Raw genomic sequence first — 18450 nt, 5'->3', positions numbered from 1 at the left:
AACCAGGACTGGGAGTGACCACAAGACTCCCACGAGGCCAGCTGTGAGTGTAAGACTGCATTACGTGACAGTCAACAAGGCCCCCTCTCAACTAACATTTGAGAATCCCATACATCATGGAGTGTTCTCTCATCCAGAAAATTTCCAAGTGCAGGACTTGTCTCTCCTGCTCCCTGCTGCCACCCCCATGTCATCCTAGGAAGAGGCACCGGTACCAGGGTCAGTTGGAAAATGACTGTCATTCAAGAGAGATGGTCCCTTCTGGAGAAGCAAATCTCTAACTCTGAGTTTCAGGCCTGAGCAGAGATGTGCAGCTGGGAGACTGGCTCGCATGAAAGAGTTCAGTCCTGTGAAAGCTTCCAGAGAAAAATAGGACAGCGGCATTTCCAGGGGAGAGATTAGATCTTAGAAGCAGGAGACTAGCACAGAAATAATGGTTTCACTGCTGGTTGTGAGACCTCAGCCCAATTAACTAATGTCTCTCAGCACCTCTGTGTATAAACTAAGGCTAATAATCCACCCACATGGTTCTTATGACGCTCCAATACTTTGGCCACCTGAGGCGAAGAGCCGACTCTCTGGAAAAGACCCTGATGGCTGGGAAAGGTTGGTAGCAGGAGGAGAAAGGGGCGACAGAGGATGAGATGGTTGGATGGCATCACCGATTCAATGAACATGGACTTGGGCGAATTCTAGGAGATACTGAAGGACAGGGAGGCCCGGCACGTTGCAGTCCATGGGGGTCGCAAAGAGTCGGACACAACTTAGCAAATGAACAGCAACAACAACGGTTCTTAAGAAGATTGATGACAAAAAGAAAATGCTTCCTCAGTGCCTAGCATACAGAAAGCACTAAATAAACAACAACAGCAATAATAGACCTAGACATTTGTCATTTTGGAAGCACTTTAAATTGTCCATAAATTGCAAATAACTATATTTGCAAAAATACTGTGCTACAAGGCGGCCACTCAGAGTGCAGCCTATAAGACTCACTGTTCTTACTCTTTCCATCTGGTAATATTTCACCCACTGGGCATTGCTAACTGGATAAAACCCAGAAACTTGATCCCATCTTGCTTCACCTTTCACTGTGAATTGTCCATCAACGGGCTATTAATAAACTCAGTTTCTGCCCATGTAAGATCAGGGGAAGATATTAGCTAGCCCAAGTGCCCATTCCCTTTATCTTGAACTATTTGAAGTTCAAATCACCTCAGATAAAAATAATTCACTCAAGAATTTCAACAAAACTCTCTGATTGTTGGCTGAAATGCTTTATGTATGGATTCAGTTTTCATTTGCCCTTACTTGTAGGAGAAGAGAGGACACGGTCCCTTCCAGGTGTGCCCTCTCCTGGGTCCCAGTGTCACAGTGCCCTCTAGAGGGCATTTCTGGGCCAGGACACCAGACCCTGAATGGACCGCAGTTACGATACTCAATATTCTTGGGCTGCCCTGGTGGCTCAGATGGTAAAGATTCCACCTGCAATGTGGGAGACCCGGGTTCGATCCCTGGGTTGGGAAGATGACCTGAAGGAGGGCATGGCAACCCACTGCAGTACTCTTGCCTGGAGAATCCCATGGACAGAGGAGCCTGGTGATCCATGGGGTCCTGGTCTAGAATTACATATCCTAACAGCTGATCCAGTGTTTTGCATTAAACTCCTATTGCTAAAATGAAGTCAGGAGACAGTGGAAAAGGGAATCAGGTGTAGGTTTTAATACCAGCTCTGCTGTAACTACATGAGTGACTCTGGGCAGCTGGCTTTCTCTCTGTTAGAGGACCCTGGCGGGCTACAGTCCATGGGATCACAGAGAGTCGGATGCAACTAAGCACAGCACAGAAAGGGCTGCACTGAAACAGCGCCCCCCAGCCAAGGCCAACAGATAGGCTCAGCCCACCGAGCTGAAGTCCGGAGACTGTCACTCCGTTTTGCTCCCAAAAGAATTTCAGTCTGTGGTTCCCAAATGGTCAGTTTGGACAGGCTACAGGAGGCTGCCTCTTCCTCCGGGGGGTTCAAACTGCACTGCATGCAGCCCTGGGTGACTAGGGAGAGAGAGACGGGGGCAGGGGGTGTTGGCAGGAGGTGGTGGATGCGGGATCTTGAGAGGGGAGGGTACCAAGCATAGCATTTCACAAGTCGCCCCATTTTAATTTCATTTACAAGGAAGAGCCTGCTGACATTGTCACCGATGGCAAGGGTTCTGTAACAGGAATAGCAGGTGCTGCAAATTGTGGCCAGGCCCAGATCTGAAGCCACGGCCAGCACACAGGGCCCCCTGGGCAGAGTGAAGAAAGAGCACTCTCTGGATGAACGGCTTTCAGGGAGGAGCCCCTTCTTCCGAGCCCCTTCTTCCTGACCATCCCAGGACCCTCTGCCCCCGAGCCCAGCCAGGTTGGTGAGTGGGGAGCAGGGTGGCTTTCTGCCCTGGGTGACACCTGGGCCAGCACTCTGTGTGGACCACAAACTTACACAGCCGCTCTGCCACACCCTCATTCCACAAAGGCACCTGATAAGGCTTGTAGATAATGAGCTTAGCTCCTCCGAGTAGGCACTCCTATGCCCACAGCTGTGATTGGTAGACAGCCCTATGGGGGAGGGATCATAGCTCCAGAGTGACAGAAGGCCTGCTCAAAGCCACACCGTGAGCCTAGAACTGAAACGTCCAATTCCGTGTTGCTCTCCTACTGAGACAGAGTCTCGCTCTCTTCATTCATCTAACAATAAACACTTCCAAGTTTCAGGGGAATTTGGAATTTGCTGCCTCCCCTTGCTGTCCCTGCTATAAGGGATGTCCATTCTTCAGCCCCTCCCCCTAGACTATAGACCCACCAGTCAGGAATATCACATTTCCATAATATCCTGCTTTGCCATCCATCCTGCTTTAAAAAAAAAATAAGGTCTTGTATTCCAAATTTTTGGCTATTATTTGCTTATATTCTTTAACAAATCTAGAAAGGATCTCAAGTAGCTTAGGGAAAAAACTCAAGCAATCAAACTGTTTGCAAATAGATCAAAACCCATGACATGGAACAGGATTTAGAATGATGGGAGGAAGTAGACAGAATTACTCCTGACATCTAGGCTCAGATAACCCTGCTCTCGGGGACTCAACAGAGCCCAGGCCTGGGGCAGCCAGGGCAGAGGAGGAAGATGAAAAACAGGCTCTTGTCCAACAGAAGGACTCACATTGATTCATCACTTTAGACAACATTCCATCCTGTGAGGAATGGATTTATAACACCTCACACGGGGCAGACAGCAACAGAAGAAGGTGTCTGGCCCACCGGAGCCTCGGGGGCGGGCATCTTCTAAATCACTCACATGGGATGAGTGTGACCTTTCTGGTGAGCATATGCTCTGCTCACAGCGCCCCGGGGGTGGCCATGCATCCCACTCCTGTGCCTTTAAACCAGGCCTACTTACCCACAAAACACACCACACAGTCTCTGTCCAGCAGCCAATATCCGCCAACCTCAGGCATTCCAGAATAACTCATCTGCGCCAGACCCTCTGGCGCCACCCTTTCCTACCAGCCTTTCATGTTCCCAGTCTTTCCAGCCTGACATTCTGGTCTTCACCTCCCATTTCTCACTTGAGCTTTACTACAGAGCCATCTCTAAATTGTTTCTGAGTCCCCCTACTCTCTGGCTCCTTCCTCTCCAAGGGTCTCCCCCAACTCAGGGCAGGACTGTGGGGGATCACCCAGTAAGCGCTGGAAGTGGAGTCAAGGAGCCTCGGTGTGTAAATGAAGACGAAACCAGGCAAAAGCTCGCCATCGAGTGACAAGGACCTGGGGGTGCTTATTTTGTAATTTCTTTCATTCTCTGCTCCTTCTAGAAACGCCGAGTACTTGCTATGTGCCAGGGACCAATCTCAGAACAACTACGACAAAAGCCTGTTCCAAACAGAAGTGGGGGTTTAGGAGAGAAGCATCACTCCCAGCTGGGGTTTCCAGGCAGAGGCTACACTTGGGCCAGCCCTTCAAGGAAAAGTGACGGCTGACAGTGGCAACCCCTCCCCCAGATTCTCTGCTGACTGAGCGTAAACTGTGAATGAAGACATGGGGTTGGATAAGCATAGACACCAGGAGGAAGCTGAAGGGATGAGAAGCTGAGAGAAAGGGAACAGAGGAAATATCTGGAAAGAGAAACAAAGCGTAGTGTACTCCAAATTCAAATGGGAAGAGAAGTTCAAGGTGGTGTCTGAATTTACCTATGTTTCCTGCACGGAAGGAATTGTAGCCTTAAGTCTATAGTCATGCCTAGAAAATATGTCCTCTGACAGGTTCAGTCTCCCCATCTGTAAATTGGGGGGTTGCAGGCTTCCCTGCTGGTTCAGTGGTGAAGAATCCACCTGCCAGTGCAGGAGACACCGATTCCATCTGTCCAGGGAGCTCATATTTTCCCCAGTTCTGTCCCACCACAGCAAAAATTTGAAGCGATAGACGGACCAGTGTTACAGCTTGGAGTTACAGCTTAGTTTTATTTGGCAAGCAAAGGAACATACATCCTCTAGGCGTGAGGGTGGGCTGACCCAAAAGATGCGAAGAGAAGAAAGCCCATGGCGGCTCAGTATTGGTTCTTTTTATGTTTTTTTTTTTCTCCTTCTCCTGGCCTGCCTTAAACTGGGCTCACCAGGAGGGCTGTTTCCTTCACCTGAGGTTCTCACTCCAGTCCTCAGACCTTCCTTTGTTCTATTTCCATGGGCTTTTCCCCTTCTTTGTCTTTTAGCTACCACTATTTTGGACTCCTTTTTTCTGTTCTAACTACCTAACACATCCCTGGTCCAGGAGGATCCCACATGCCGAGAAGTGACTAAGTTCGTGCGCCACAACTACTGAGCCCGCTCTCCGCAACAAGAGAAGCCACCGCGATGAGAAGAACATGTACCTCAACCAGAGTATCCCTGCCTGCTGCAACTAGAGAAAAGCCCCAAATGAAGACCCACAGCCACAGATAGACACATTGTTTAGAAATGAGGGGTTGCACCAGATCTGGGGTCTTAAACACTGTGATTCAGGGACTGAAAGTACATTTCTAGCCTTGACCTCTTCCTTGATTCCATCATTGACCTCCAATTCCAGAAGCTTCTCACCTCCATTGCAACCACCCTGGTCCAAACCACCTTCACCTCCCTGTGGGATTAATACAACAACCTCCCAACTGGTCCCCTGCTCCTGCACGGCCCCTGGTGCCCCCAGGACTTCCTGTCTCAGTCAGAGTCAAGGCCAATTCCTTGATGATGCCTGGTCAGATCCACCCCTCCGTTACTTTCTGACACAAACTCCTATTCTTCCCCTTGTGGTCTTAGCCCAGCCACACTGGCGTCTTTGTTGTTCCTCAAACCTGCCAATGGCCTTCAACCTCAAGCGGGGCCTGGACACCCACCAAGCCCTCTGCTCACCCCCGCCTCCTGCCCAGATGTGCTTTGTCAAGTGAGGATCATTCTTGATGCTGCCAAAAGGTGGAGTTCCACGTCCAGAAGCCAGTATGGATCCAGGGCCAGCCCCAGATCAGTGAGGACCAGCGTGGCACCAGCCTATGGTTCACAGACCTTACAGCTCACACTGAATTTTTCAGTGACTTGTCCTCTTCCACAGCTCCTACTATATGCTTCATGCGGCTGCTAAGACTCTCAAACCTCACCCCATTTACCTTCATGATAAGCTAACAAAGGTGGTTTATTAGTCCCAGTGGTAAAAATGAAGAGCCCTAAGATCAGAGCGGCTCAAAGCACCTTGGTGGAGGTGGGATGGGGAGGCCCCACCCCCGCCTTCTCATCTCTGTAGAGCCTGAGGCGAGGGTCAGGGGCCAGGAAGTCTGTGCCTTGCTATTTCAAATCCTGAAAGATGATGCTGTGAAAGTGCTGCACTCAATATGCCAGCAAATTTGGAAAACTCAGCAGTGGCCACAGGACTGGAAAACGTCAGTTTTCATTCCAATCCCAAAGAAAGGCAATGCCAAAGAATGCTCAAACTACCACACAGTTGCACTCATCTCACACGCTAGTAAAGTAATGCTCAAAATTCTCCAAGCCAGGCTTCAGCAATATGTGAACCGTGAACTTCCAGACATTCAAGCTGGTTTTAGGAAAGGCAGAGGAACCAGAGATCAAATTGCCAACATCCACTGGATCATGGAAAAAGCAAGAGAGTTCCAGAAAAACATCTATTTCTGCTTTATTGACTATGCCAAAGCCTTTGACTGTGTGGACCACAATAAACTGTGGAAAATTCTGAAAGAGATGGGAATACCTGACCACCTGACCTGTCTCTTGAGAAACCTATCTGCAGGTCAGGAAGCAATAGTTAGAACTGGACACGAAACAACAGACTGGTTCCAAATACATCAAGGAATACATCAAGGAGTACTTCAAGGCTGTATATTGTCACCCTGCTTCTTTAACTTATATGCAGAGTACATCATGAGAAACGCTGGGCTGGAAGGAACACAAGCTGGAATCAAGATTGCCGGGAGAAATATCAATAACCTCAGATATGCAGATGACACCACCTTATGGCAGAAAGTGAAGAGGAGCTAAAAAGCCTCTTGATGAAAGTGAAAGAGAAGACTGAAAAAGTTGCCTTAAAGCTCAACATTCAGAAAACGAAGATCATGGCATCTGGTCCCATCACTTCATGGGAAATAGATGGGGAAACAGTGGAAACAGTGTCAGACTTTATTTTTCTGGGCTCCAAAATCACTTCAGATGGTGACTGCAGCCATGAAATTAAAAGACACTTACTGCTTGGAAGGAAAGTTATGACCAACCTAGATAGCATATTCTAAAGCAGAGACATTACTTTGCCAACAAAGGTCCATCTAGTCAAGGCTAGGGTTTTTCCAGTAGTTATGTATGGATGTGAGAGTTGGACTGTGAAGAAAGCTGAGCACTGAAGAATTTATGCTTTTGAACTGTGGTACTGGAGAAGACTGTTGAGAGTCCCATGGACTGCAACGAGATCCAACCAGTCCATTCTAAAGGAGATCAGTCCTGGGTGTTCTTTGGAAGGAATGATGCTAAAGCTGAAACTTCAGTACTTTGGCCACCTCATGCAAAGAGTTGACTCATTGGAAAAGACTCTGATGCTGGGAGGGATTGGGGGCAGGAAGAAAAGGGGATGACAGAGGATGAGATGGCTGGATGGCATCACTGACTCGATGGACGTGAGTCTGAGTGAACTCCGGGAGTTGGTGATGGACAGGGAGGCTTGGCGTGCTGCAATTCATGGGGCCGCAAAGAGTCAGACATGACTGAGCGACTGAACTGAACTGAGGTGATTAAAGCAAAGAAATTGTGGAAAACAATAGGATGGGAAAGATTAGAGATCTCTTTTAGAAAATTATAGATACCAAGGGAAGATTTCATGCAAAGATGGGAACAATAAAGTACAGAAATGGTACGGACCTAACCAAAGCAGAAAATATTAAGAAGAGGTGGCAAGAATACACAGAAGAACTATACAAAAAAGATCTTCATGACCCAGATAACTCAATGGTGTGATCACTCACCTAGAGCCAGACATCCTGTAATCCAAAGTAGGCCTTAGGAAGCATCACTACAAACAAAGCTAGTGAAGGTAATGGAATTCCAGCCGAGCTATTTCAAATCCTAAAAAAATGATGCTGTGAAAGTGCTGCACTCAGTATGTCAGCAAATTTGGAAAACTCAGCAGTGGCCACAGGACTGGAAAAGGTCAGTTTTAATTCCAATCCCAAAGAAAGGCAGTGCCAAAGGATGTTCAAACTTCTTCACAATTGCACTCATTTCACACACTAGCAAAGTAATGCTCAAAATTCTCCAAGCTAGGCTTCAACAGTACATGAACTGAGAACTTCCAGATGCTCAAGTTACATTTAGAAAAGGCAGAGGAACCAGAGATTAAATTGCCAACATCTGTTGAATCATAGGAAAAGCAAGAGAATTCCAGAAAAACATCTACTTCTGCTTCATTGACTACGCTAAAGCCTTTGACTGTGTGGATTACAACAAATTGTGGAAAATTCTTAAAGAGATAGGAATATCAGACCAGCTTACCTGCCTCCTGAGAAACCTGTATGCAGGTCAAGAAGCAACAGTTAGAACTGGACATGGAACAACAGACTGGTTCCAATTTGGGAAAGGAGTATGTCAAGGCTGTATATTGTCACCCTACTTCTTTAACTTATATGTAAGTACATCATGCAAAATGGCGGGCTGAATGAAGCACAAGCTGGAATCAAGATATTTGGGAGAAATATAAATAACCTCAAATACGCAGATGACAACACCCTAATGGCAGAAAGTGAAGAGGAACTAAAGTGCCTCCTGATGAAGGTGAAAGAAAAGAGTGAAAAAGGTGGCTTAAAACTCAACATTCAAAAAATGAAGATCTCAGCATCCAATCCCATCACTTCATGGCAAATAGATGGGGAAACAATGGAAACAGTGAGAGACTTTATTTTCTTGGGCTTCAAAATCACTGCAGATGGAGACTGTAGCCATGAAATTAAAAGACGCTTGCTCCTTGAAAGTAAAGCTTTGACAAAGCTAGATAGCAGTAGTCATATATGGATGTGAGAGTTGGACTATAAAGTCGGCTGAATGCTGAAGAATTGATGCTTTTGAACTGTGGTGTTGGAGAAGACTCTTGAGTCCCTTGGACTGCAAGGAGATCCAACCAGTCCATTCTAAAGGAGGTCAGTCCTGAATATTCATTGGAAGGACTGATGCTGAAACTCCAATACTTTGGCCACCTGATGTGAAGAACTGACTCAAGAGAAAAGACCCTGATGCTGGGAAAGACTGAAGGCAGGAGGAGAAGGGGACGACAGAGGATGAGATGGTTGGATGACATCACTGACTCAATGGACATCAGTTTGAGCAAACTCTAGAAGATGATGAAGGATAGGGAACCCTAGCATGCTGCAGTCCATGATATCCATAGAGTCAGACAAGGCTGAAGGACTGAGCAACAAACTCAGTTTAATCTATTTAATATTTAATCTATTCCCTTAGCTTTTCTGCTAACACATCAAGGCATGGTGTCTGCAGGGAAGAACATCCTCAGGGAGCCGGACCACACAGTTTCTGCCTCCTGCACTAACGTTAGACCCTAATCTTTGTGTGAAACACAGCACTGCCATACAAAGCCCTCCAAACCTCTCTAGCCCTGACAGGAGGAGATGATTAGGACCCCCTAAGTGGCAGTGAGAAAAGACCTTTGGGTACAAGCTGTGGGTGAGGGGATGGCCCCAAAGCCAAATGCAGGTATGACCTTACAGATGTGTACCAGGTAGGGTGATCACCCCACTTCAGAGCAAAAGGGGGTGCTGTAATATTACATCAAGGCAAAAGGTATAAATCCAGCTGACCCAGACATATAACACAACTGTGTTAGGAGCTCTGGGCAACACCAAGATGGAGACACTCTGGTTGCCCTCGGGGCTCACAGCCCAACAGGAGAGAAGAGGTTATAAATAAGGAGAACAGAACAGACAGAAAGGGAAGGTGGTAGCAAGAGTCAGAGTTTAAAAGCGCAGTGCAGAATGTAATCCAACAACAGTTTCCTGCAAGGAGTTTAATCACAAACAAGCTTAATGAGGAATTCAGATTTGATCCAGTAACCACTGACTTTGCACCACCGAGTTTCTGTGTGCACCATCCTGTTTCTGTCCCTAGTAAAAGTCTTATCGGCCACTTGGCTGTGATACGACGGGGTGGTGGTTTTCCTGTAGCTTTTCTGTTTTCCTGTTTGTAAGCACTCGCAGAGTCGGACACGACTGAGCGACTGAACTGAACTGAACTGAACTGAACTGAAGCACTCTGTAGTGGCAGAGTACCACCTCCAGGGGGCGCTCCAGACCTCCCCTTCGACTTCACAGGAAGCAGGGGTCTGGTGGGTGGGCCCAGGCCACTGGAGAGACGCAGCAAGGAGGCCAAAACTCTGATTCCCATGGCGGGTACGTGTGGGGACTGCTTCCTGGTTTCTCTCTCTGCCCGTCTCCGCATCACCCAGCCAGGGAGCCGGTAGTTTCATGCTGATCCCAGGCAGTAGCCTCTTGGGATCCTGCCTGGATCAGGTGGGCAAACAGGTGTCTCAAGTCAGCTGGGCCTCTGGGGAGAGGTGGACACTGTCCCTGAGTCTGTCTTTCCATGCCCCCAGCACTGTCAGGGGTGCTGGCCCTAGGGGTCCCTGAGGAAAGTGGTCCCGGAGGCCAAGACCCGGCCTCTGCCCAGGCTTCTGGTCAGCTTTGCCAACAGAGTTTGGTGGCAAACATGTGCTCTGGGAAGTTGGGGCCCAAAGTCCAGCCCCTTGCCAAGTCTCAGGGGCTGGAGACGGCAGGATGGATCTGAGGTCCTGATGTTCATTCCCTGGAGACCCAGCTAACATGATGGGTTCAGCGCCTCCAAGGAGAGGCACTTGCTGGGCAACACATGGTCGCAGAAGGTGAGGACAGAGCCAAGAGCAGGAAGCTCTTGAGAGGCCTTGAATGCCGAGCCAAAAGGTCTGAACAAAGGCTCATTCTGAATTCTCCATATTAGGGGATGTGGGGCTCTGATTTGGTGCATTATCTCTTTACCATGCTGAGATCAACAGTCCAAATGCAAATGATTTTCTCTTCACTGGTATTTACAACCCAACTTGTAACAAGCTATTTTTTTTTTTCAGGTTTATTAATGATAGCTCATTTACCAAGCACTTGGTACCAAAGCTCTGATACTTTGGCCACCTAATGAGAACAGCCAATTCGTTGGAAAAAGACTCTGATGCTGGGAAAGACTGCAGGCAGAAGAAGAAGAGAGCGGCAGAGGATGAGATGGTTGGATGGCATCACCGATTCAATGGACATGAAACAGGGTGAACTCCAGGAGATGATGAGGGACAGGGAGGCCTGGTGTGCTTCAGTCCATGGGGTCGCACAGAGTCAGACACAACTTAGCAAGTGAACAACAGTGAGCAACCAAGTCCCTGTGATTATTATATTATTAGGTATTGTTAAGTCCCATTTTACAGATAAGAAAACTTAGGCTCCAGTTAATTAAACTTGCAGGTGGTAAAACTAAAGCTTGAGCCCAGGCGCTGTGTGGCCCTGGATTCACACCAAGTCCCACGTATTTGGTCCGTGACTGTTTGCTTTCTCTCACAGGCTGGGGGTCTGACCGAGATGAATGTCACCACGCATGCCCCAACTCAGGAGACATAAAATCCCAAACGGCTTGAGGAACTGAACTTGCAGAATTAGCTTTAGGAGAACACCCTGTTCTTGCAAAGCCCAGCTGTCACTCAGGCTGAACCCTTGACCTAGAAGTCTCTGCCTGCCACCCCTCCCCCCATGTGTTTATTGAAATCCTACCCTCCTCCCAAGGCCTGGCTCCGATGCCAGCTTCACAAAGACGCCTTTCCCAGCCCTGCCAGTGGGAATTCCTCCTGATCTGTGTCCACAGGAACTTGGCAGCTGGCAGATGCACCCACTCACACTCCACCCTGACTTCCTGCGGGTGGGGACCAGGTCTCACCCATCACTGTGCCCCATGGGGCTCTGTACACACTCAAAGCCTGGACATCAAGCTCACAGCCTCTGGGAAGGGATGTGGCCTGTGTCCAGGGAACTGTTGCCAACTTAACAGGTGCCTCCCAGGGCTCTCGGCACTGCCAGCTGCCCTTTCCTGGCCCCAGGAATGAAAGTGCCCCATGATGGCTGAGCCATTCTTACCCTCCCCAGAAGCAGCCAGCTCAGCCCGGCTCCTGGCCACAGCAGCTGCAGTTCCCGCCTCTCCTGCCCTGCTTGGCCAGCTCTCTTGCAGCCTCCTCCTAAGCTTTCCTGCATGACAGGCAGTCCATCTGGGCATCCACCTCGATTTCCTGCTTTGTGTTCCACTCCAGCTTTGCTGAAGCCTCACTCAGGACCTGGCCTCCTCTGTCCTCCTGGGGCTGGACCCAGCCCCCAGCAGTGGAAGGAGGCCAGCGCTTTTCTTGGAGCCTCGTTAGACTCCCAGGATCCCTGCCCTGCAGCCACCCTTAAGCTCAGCAGGTCAGATTCTCCTGGATGTGGGCACCAGCAGGAGCCAAGCCCAAGTTCCTGGGCCCATTTAAATCCTGCACCCAGGGGTGGACAGTCTGCAGGGCCAGCACAGCAGCTCCAGAGTCCAGCAAACTGTCCGCCACCACCCTTCACCCTCTCCTGCCATGGACACCTGCCTCTGCCAGGAAGACAGTCACAGATGTCACACAGCAAGGGGTCCAGGCCACAGTGGACAGCCAGAGGGCTTTGGGAATTTTAGAATCGAGCACACGGGGCAGTGAAGGGGTTGAAATGAAAAAACAACTAGAGACTTTGAAATCCTTTCTGTGGCTTAATTATAATGAGCCTCCAGGGAAACACAGGGCGACCTCAGTTGACAAAGTTCCCAGATGACCTCCCAAGCAGTGAAATGATTGGCATTTTACTATCTATCTTATTAATATTTACACTCTGCTGTAGAATCGAAACCTTTTCTAATACACATAATTTTATAAGCAGGAAAAATTACTAATAATCCAAAGATAAAAGCAGAAAGCAGACATTGTCAGAGCTTCCTCGGATCACAGCATCCGCAGGTGTGGGGAATGATGATGGGGCTGGGCTACCACCCTGCCTCCATCTTCCCCAACCCCTCCCATCCCCGAGCCACTTGTCAGGCAACATCAAAACCTCAGTTTCCCCGGGCTGTCAAATGGGAATGACATTTTACAGCCCGGGGAAACTGGATGAGAGAGATGGGCTGTACAAGAGAGACGCCACGATGATAAGACCTGTGTCCCAGGGCCGAGGAGACTCGGTCCCAGTGTGGACGTGGGAGAGCTTTCCAAGAGCGCAGTGCTGCCCACACAGGGGAAGAATGGGGCACTTCTCAGGGCTGCTCTGTTAAAGAGAGACATTCCAGGAATGGGAAACAAGACACAACCGTCTTAATCTCCAACGAACCACAAAACTGTCTGTTTAGCTAGAGTGTGAGTGCCATCGATGTACAGAGCATTACAGGGGAGTGCTCCCATTCTTGCCCTCCGCCTGCAGAGGGATGCTCACTGCGCAGCCACCTCTGCGAGCATCTGTCGGCCCAGGAAACATCAGCCCAAAGGGCCAGGTGGCAAAGGCTGGGAGCAGAATCCGGAGGCCCTTTCTCAGGTGCCCCCTGCCCCCCGCATCTCCACCTGAATACCAACAGCAAGGTCCCATGTCCCTGCAGAGAAAGGAGCTGCCCTGAGGGTGGACGTGACTGAAATGACAATGACAGGGGCTTCGGGGAACCGGCAGCCAGGAGGCTGTGCCTGCTCCCTGCACGCCACACCCCTTACCCTCTCCCCATAGGTGCAGCGGACCCCAAGCTCTGTTTCCAGGGCGTGTGGAACCCTCCAGGACCAGCCCAGCCTCCGCAGCTGGGGGCCAGACCAGGAGTGTCAAAGGTGTCCTAGACATTTGGGGCGGGGGAGTGACGCATTGGTGGTTTCCCTGGTGGCTTAGACGTAAAGAATCCGCCTGCAATGCAAGAGACCAGGATTTGATCCCTGGGTCAGGAAGATCCCCTGGAGGAGGAAATGGCAACCCACTCCAGTATTCTTGCCTGGAGCATCCCCATGGACCGAAGAGCCTGGCGGGCTGCAGTCCATGGGGTCACAAAGAGTCAGACACAATTTTGTGACTAAACCACTACCGTTAACACATTATGTTCGCTGTGGCCAAACCCTCAGCCTTTGGAAGAAATAGCCAAGCCCAAACTCGAGTCCAGGCTCCACCCTTGGTCCACACTTCCACTTGGGGTTATCTGAACAACCTCTACTCATGCTTTTGGGGCTTCACACAAACATAACTACCTGTGAAAAAAGCCTGGACATCTAGGATGAGATCAAGAAAACACAGACGGTGCACCCTCTGGCTTTGGAGTCTAGGGGTGCCCGCAGCGCACACATCACACTCTGACACAACCGTGCTCAAATGCCTGTGTTGATCCCATAACTTCAACCCTCGGGGCCTCCCCTCCTTGCCCGCATGCAAACACAGAAGGCAGCAAGCATTTCCTGCACAGTGCCTGGTGAGCAGGAGTCCTCAAATAACTTTCTGTCTTGAGTATTAAAGCAATCACTATTACTCTCCATCCAAGGCAAAGAAAAACGCCTTGACTTCTTGAGTCAGTTCTAAACCCTTTTCCATAAATGCAGCCTCCATCCCAGGAGCCTCTAGGGAGCGGCTGGTCCCATTACTTCTTTGGAAAAATGTGGACGCACCGATCTTCTACGAGACCCACAGTGCCCCAGGCAGCGGAGGGGGGTGGGGCGGTTTTCATGTGGCCATGCCCTGGCCCTTACCCACGACCAAGGTGAGTCCGGGCGGCTCTTTGCCTGTGGGGGCTCCCAGGTGGGGTCACAGGCATGGTCCTGCTCCTCCATGGCTGGGATCAGGGGGACGCCAGTGGCCTCCCCACCCAGCACCCAGAGAACGGTGTCTGCGGAGGCTAATTTCAAGAGCTGGGAGGCTGGCCCAGTGACACTGAGCCCAGAGCAGGCAGCTTCTCTTTCCACCCAGGAGCCCGGCCAAGTCACAAGGCTCAGGAAAAGAGCAGAGTGTTGAATTGCAAATCCTCTCCCACCTGGGACTGGCTAACAAAACAACACCGGGACACCTCCCGGTCCCTGAAGGATGCAGAGGTCTTCCAGCAGATGCCAGTTTCTCTGGACTCTGTGAGACTGACACCCGGTCACAGGGCATGACCTGCTAGGTACCCTTGCCTCACCACTGCCTTTCCCAAGGTCACACAGCCACAAAGGACAGAACTGTGATTCAAACCCATGAGTGCTGCCTCCAGAGGCGATCTGTGGGGAGATCGTCTTGGGGAGAGACACCACCTCACGTGCTGGGTGCAGGGAACCTCGCAAAAGAGGCTATGCGGGTCCTTAGTCCACTCACCTTCTCCTCTACCACTGTCGTGTCATGTGAAAGTCTTAGGCGCTCAGTCCTGTCTGACTCTTTGAGATCCCCTGGACAGTAGCCCACCAGGCTCCTCTGTCCATGGGATGCTCCAGGCAAGAATACTGGAGTGGGTAGCCATGCCCCGCTCCAGGGGATCTTCCCAATCCAGGGATCAAACCAGGGTCTACTGCACTGCAGGCAGATTCTCTACCACCTGAGCCACCAGGGAAGCCACTGGTTTCCCACAGAAGTGACGAGGAATCCTTTCTTTCCCTGCACGGGCACCCTTTGGGGAGTCAGGAAGGCTGGGGTCAGCGGCCCCCCTTCCCCAGGGGACCACAGGCATCACCTCCATCACACTCAGCAGCGTCATCATGACGACTCGCTGGACCTGAGTGCTGCCTGCACACCAGGAAGCCAGGGAAGGGAGAAAACAACACTTTCAGACACGCCACCAGGTGGTCTACTGCTCTCTGGTACACGTTCTGCACGGCAGCCCTATGAGGTTACGGAAGTGAAAGAGGAGCTTAAAGAACTGGTCTTGGGTCACAAAGCGGGAAGTGACTAAGCAGGGTCGGGTTGACCCCATACACGGTGCTTGAAATGTGGTTCTGATCCTGCCAGAAGCTGCGGGTTTGTGCTGATGGGGCTGGACTCTGTGGGGCACAGGTGTGCAGGCCTGCAGCTGGGTGGGGGGAGGCAGTTTCTGGGCAAGGTGGGGGTGGGAGGGGAGCACAGGGCAAGCTGCAGGCCTGGGTGAGAGGCTCTGATCTCATTTGACAAGGACTGAAGGAGACAACCTCCCTGACCCCTAGCACAGAGTGACCCCCTGGCCCCCAGAATCCCTACAGCCTGTGATGCTAGGACTGCCCACCTCCAAACGCCTCTCAGCTCTGCTCCATGGGTGCAGAAACATCAACCCTGATCCCTACCTCCTTCCCAGCCAGGCCTTCTGCCTTTCCACTCGCTTCACTCCCCTTCCTCCTGCTCTCCAGAGGAGACCCTGACCCGGAATCCATCCAGGGATGTGCCGAGGGTGGAGTGGGCAAATACCTGAAAGATGCCGGGCATGTCCTAACAAACGTGATGGGTTCTAACGACCTCCCTTGACAGGTTGGAGGTCAGTGGCTACCCCAGTTCTGCTGCATCTGGTAAGCTGCAGGAAGGTTCTGAACTCCAGGCTTCCACGTGCCCAGGTCACCATGATCCTGGCCACACACTGTGCAGCTGGCCTCGCTCCCCCTGGAGAAGAGCAGAGAGGGTGGGGTGGCCCCCCACCCACTCCCTGGAATGGCTCCCACAGACTGAAGGTCCCTGACTGTCCTCAATGGAAGGGCAAAAATAACACTTTCAGACACTTCGACTGAGCTGGGTCCCCACTACTCTTACTATTTTTAATTCCTGCTGTCGAGATATTTTAAGAACCTCGTGACCAAGCAGTGATAAGACTGTGAGTCATTACACCTGGTCTTGGGGAGCACTCAGCTGGCTGTGTGGTAGGTGCACAGAGCCATGCTGGAGCTGTGAACACAGCACTCCGGTCCTCCTGCACCCATCCCCAGGGCCAGCCACGTGGAGCCTCGGCGTGAACAAGGGGGGGCGTGCCTGGTCTTTGGGGCTCCGAGCCCAGGCGGGTTTCACACCCCTGCTTGTGGGGAGGTCAGGCTGATGGGTATCGTGCTGCTATGTCAGGCCAATGGCAGCCAGCGCTGGCTGGGCTGGTGCACCTAGAAATAGGGACATGTGTGTTGATGGGGTTCCTGGAAGCAACACATGACTGAGCTGCACCATCTGAATCACACAGACCTGGGCTCTGGGGCTGACTCGGCGCCTCGAAGCTGTTCTGACTCAGACCTTTAAGGACCTTTGTTTCCTTATCTGGGAAACACAGGGATAAAAATAGTCTCTCCGTCACAGGGCTGTTGTGGGGCACATGAGGCCATGAACAGAGAGTCCTTGATGAACACTGGTGTGAATTAGACCCTCAAAAAGCAGTCACAGCTACTAATCCTTACAGTCACTCTGAGGTAGGCATGAATAGCTCCATTTTACAGACAAAGAAACGGAGGCGCTATTTTACTTTGGATTTCCGTTGGCCAAACTCTCCAACTTGTCCTCCACTGGAGCTTCTGAGAACTCCCACGCTGCCCCACAGGACCCCGGGCAGGACCAGGTTGAAGTCTGCCCTGAATCACTGCCCCCTACATGCCCTAGCCCATCCACAGGGCACCCCTTTTCCCCAGGCTGCCAGGCCCTGGTTTGGGAGTCTCCTGTGAATGCCCCTCCCCTCTCAGAACACCTTGTCTGGTCCCATTTTTGAATCTTAGCTCATGCCATGACCCACTTCCTGGAAGGTCTTTCCAAATGTGCCCACTGTCTGGGGCCTTCCTCCACGGAGCCTTCCCTGATTTCTCTGCTCCACGAAGAGGCTTCCATTCTTAGGTCTTTGAGAAAAAGGATGGGAGGTTGGACCTGAGGTGTGAAATGCAGGATATCAACCCCCAAATGGGTCAATGTTCTAATCCCAGAACCTGCAAATATGTTACATCTCTGCCTCCCTCTCTGTCTCTCTCATAACACACATACACACAGTGACTCTCTGTTGTCCCCCCTTTCTCTGAGTCAGGAAACCCTACTATGACTCAGTTCTGGAGTGATGGAAACAGGGAATTAACTGTCTTTTTTCAAGGTTCAAGTAGCAAGTAAATTCTCTGGGTCATGTGCTGGCATCAGGACCAAAGGCTGCTTGGGGAAGGAAGCTGTCTGAGTCTGCTCAAGCTGCCAGAACAGCACACCAGGACTGTGGGGCTTAAACAGCAGAAGTTTATGTTCTCACAGTCCGGGAGGCTGGAAGTCCAAGATTAAGGTGCCAACAGGTTTGCTTCCTGGTGTGAGCTCTCTTCCTGGCTTGTAGACTGACCGTCTCCTCCTCACTGTGTTCTCGTGTGGCAGAAAGAAAGAGACAGAGAGAGGTAGGGAGCTCTCTGATATCTCCTCTTGTGTGTGCGCTAATCACTCAGTCGTGTCCAACTCTTTGTGACCCCATTGACTGTAGCCTGCCAGGCTCCTCTGTCCATGGGACTCTCCTGGCAAGAACACTGGAATGGGTTGCCATTTCTTTCTCCAAGGGATCTTCCTGACCCAGGGATGGAACCTAGGTCTCCTGCTTTATCATCTGAGCCACGAGGGAAGTCCTTATATGGATACTTATCCCCTATGATCTCCTTACTTCCACTGGATAATCATAAGGGATTTGCTTTAGGTCATACCTGAATGGTCTAGCAGTTTTCCCTACTTTCTTAAATTGAAGTATGAATTTGGCAATAAGGAGTTCATGATCTGAGCCACAGTCAGCTCCTGGTCTTGTTTTTGTTGGCTGTATAGAGCTTCTCCATCTTTGTCTGCAAAGACTATAATCAATCTGATTTTGGTGTTGACCATCTGGTGATGTCCATGTGTAGAGTCTTGTGTTGTTGGAAGAGGGTGTTTGCTATGACCAGTGCATTCTCTTGGCAA

At 50.6% G+C, this 18450-nt stretch overlaps 1 protein-coding gene across 2 annotated transcripts in view; it reads right to left on the bottom strand.

Annotated features, from left to right (window-relative positions):
- LPIN1 (lipin 1) overlaps positions 1–14458 on the bottom strand; it is a 127602-nt gene extending 113144 nt beyond the window's left edge. For both annotated transcript variants that reach the window (XM_027965741.2, XM_027965742.2), the window contains exon 1: positions 14334–14458. In XM_027965741.2, the coding sequence (XP_027821542.1) occupies positions 14334–14414 (81 nt within the window). In that variant the 5' untranslated portion in view covers positions 14415–14458. The remainder of the gene's footprint in view (positions 1–14333) is intronic.
- Between the last annotated feature and the right edge of the window lie 3992 nt (positions 14459–18450).

Source organism: Ovis aries, chromosome 3 (genome assembly GCF_016772045.2).
Source record: "Ovis aries strain OAR_USU_Benz2616 breed Rambouillet chromosome 3, ARS-UI_Ramb_v3.0, whole genome shotgun sequence".
Lineage (NCBI taxonomy): Eukaryota > Metazoa > Chordata > Mammalia > Artiodactyla > Bovidae > Ovis > Ovis aries.
The sequence above is the reverse complement of the archived record's forward strand: the minus strand, read 5'-3'. Positions and strand labels throughout refer to the sequence as shown.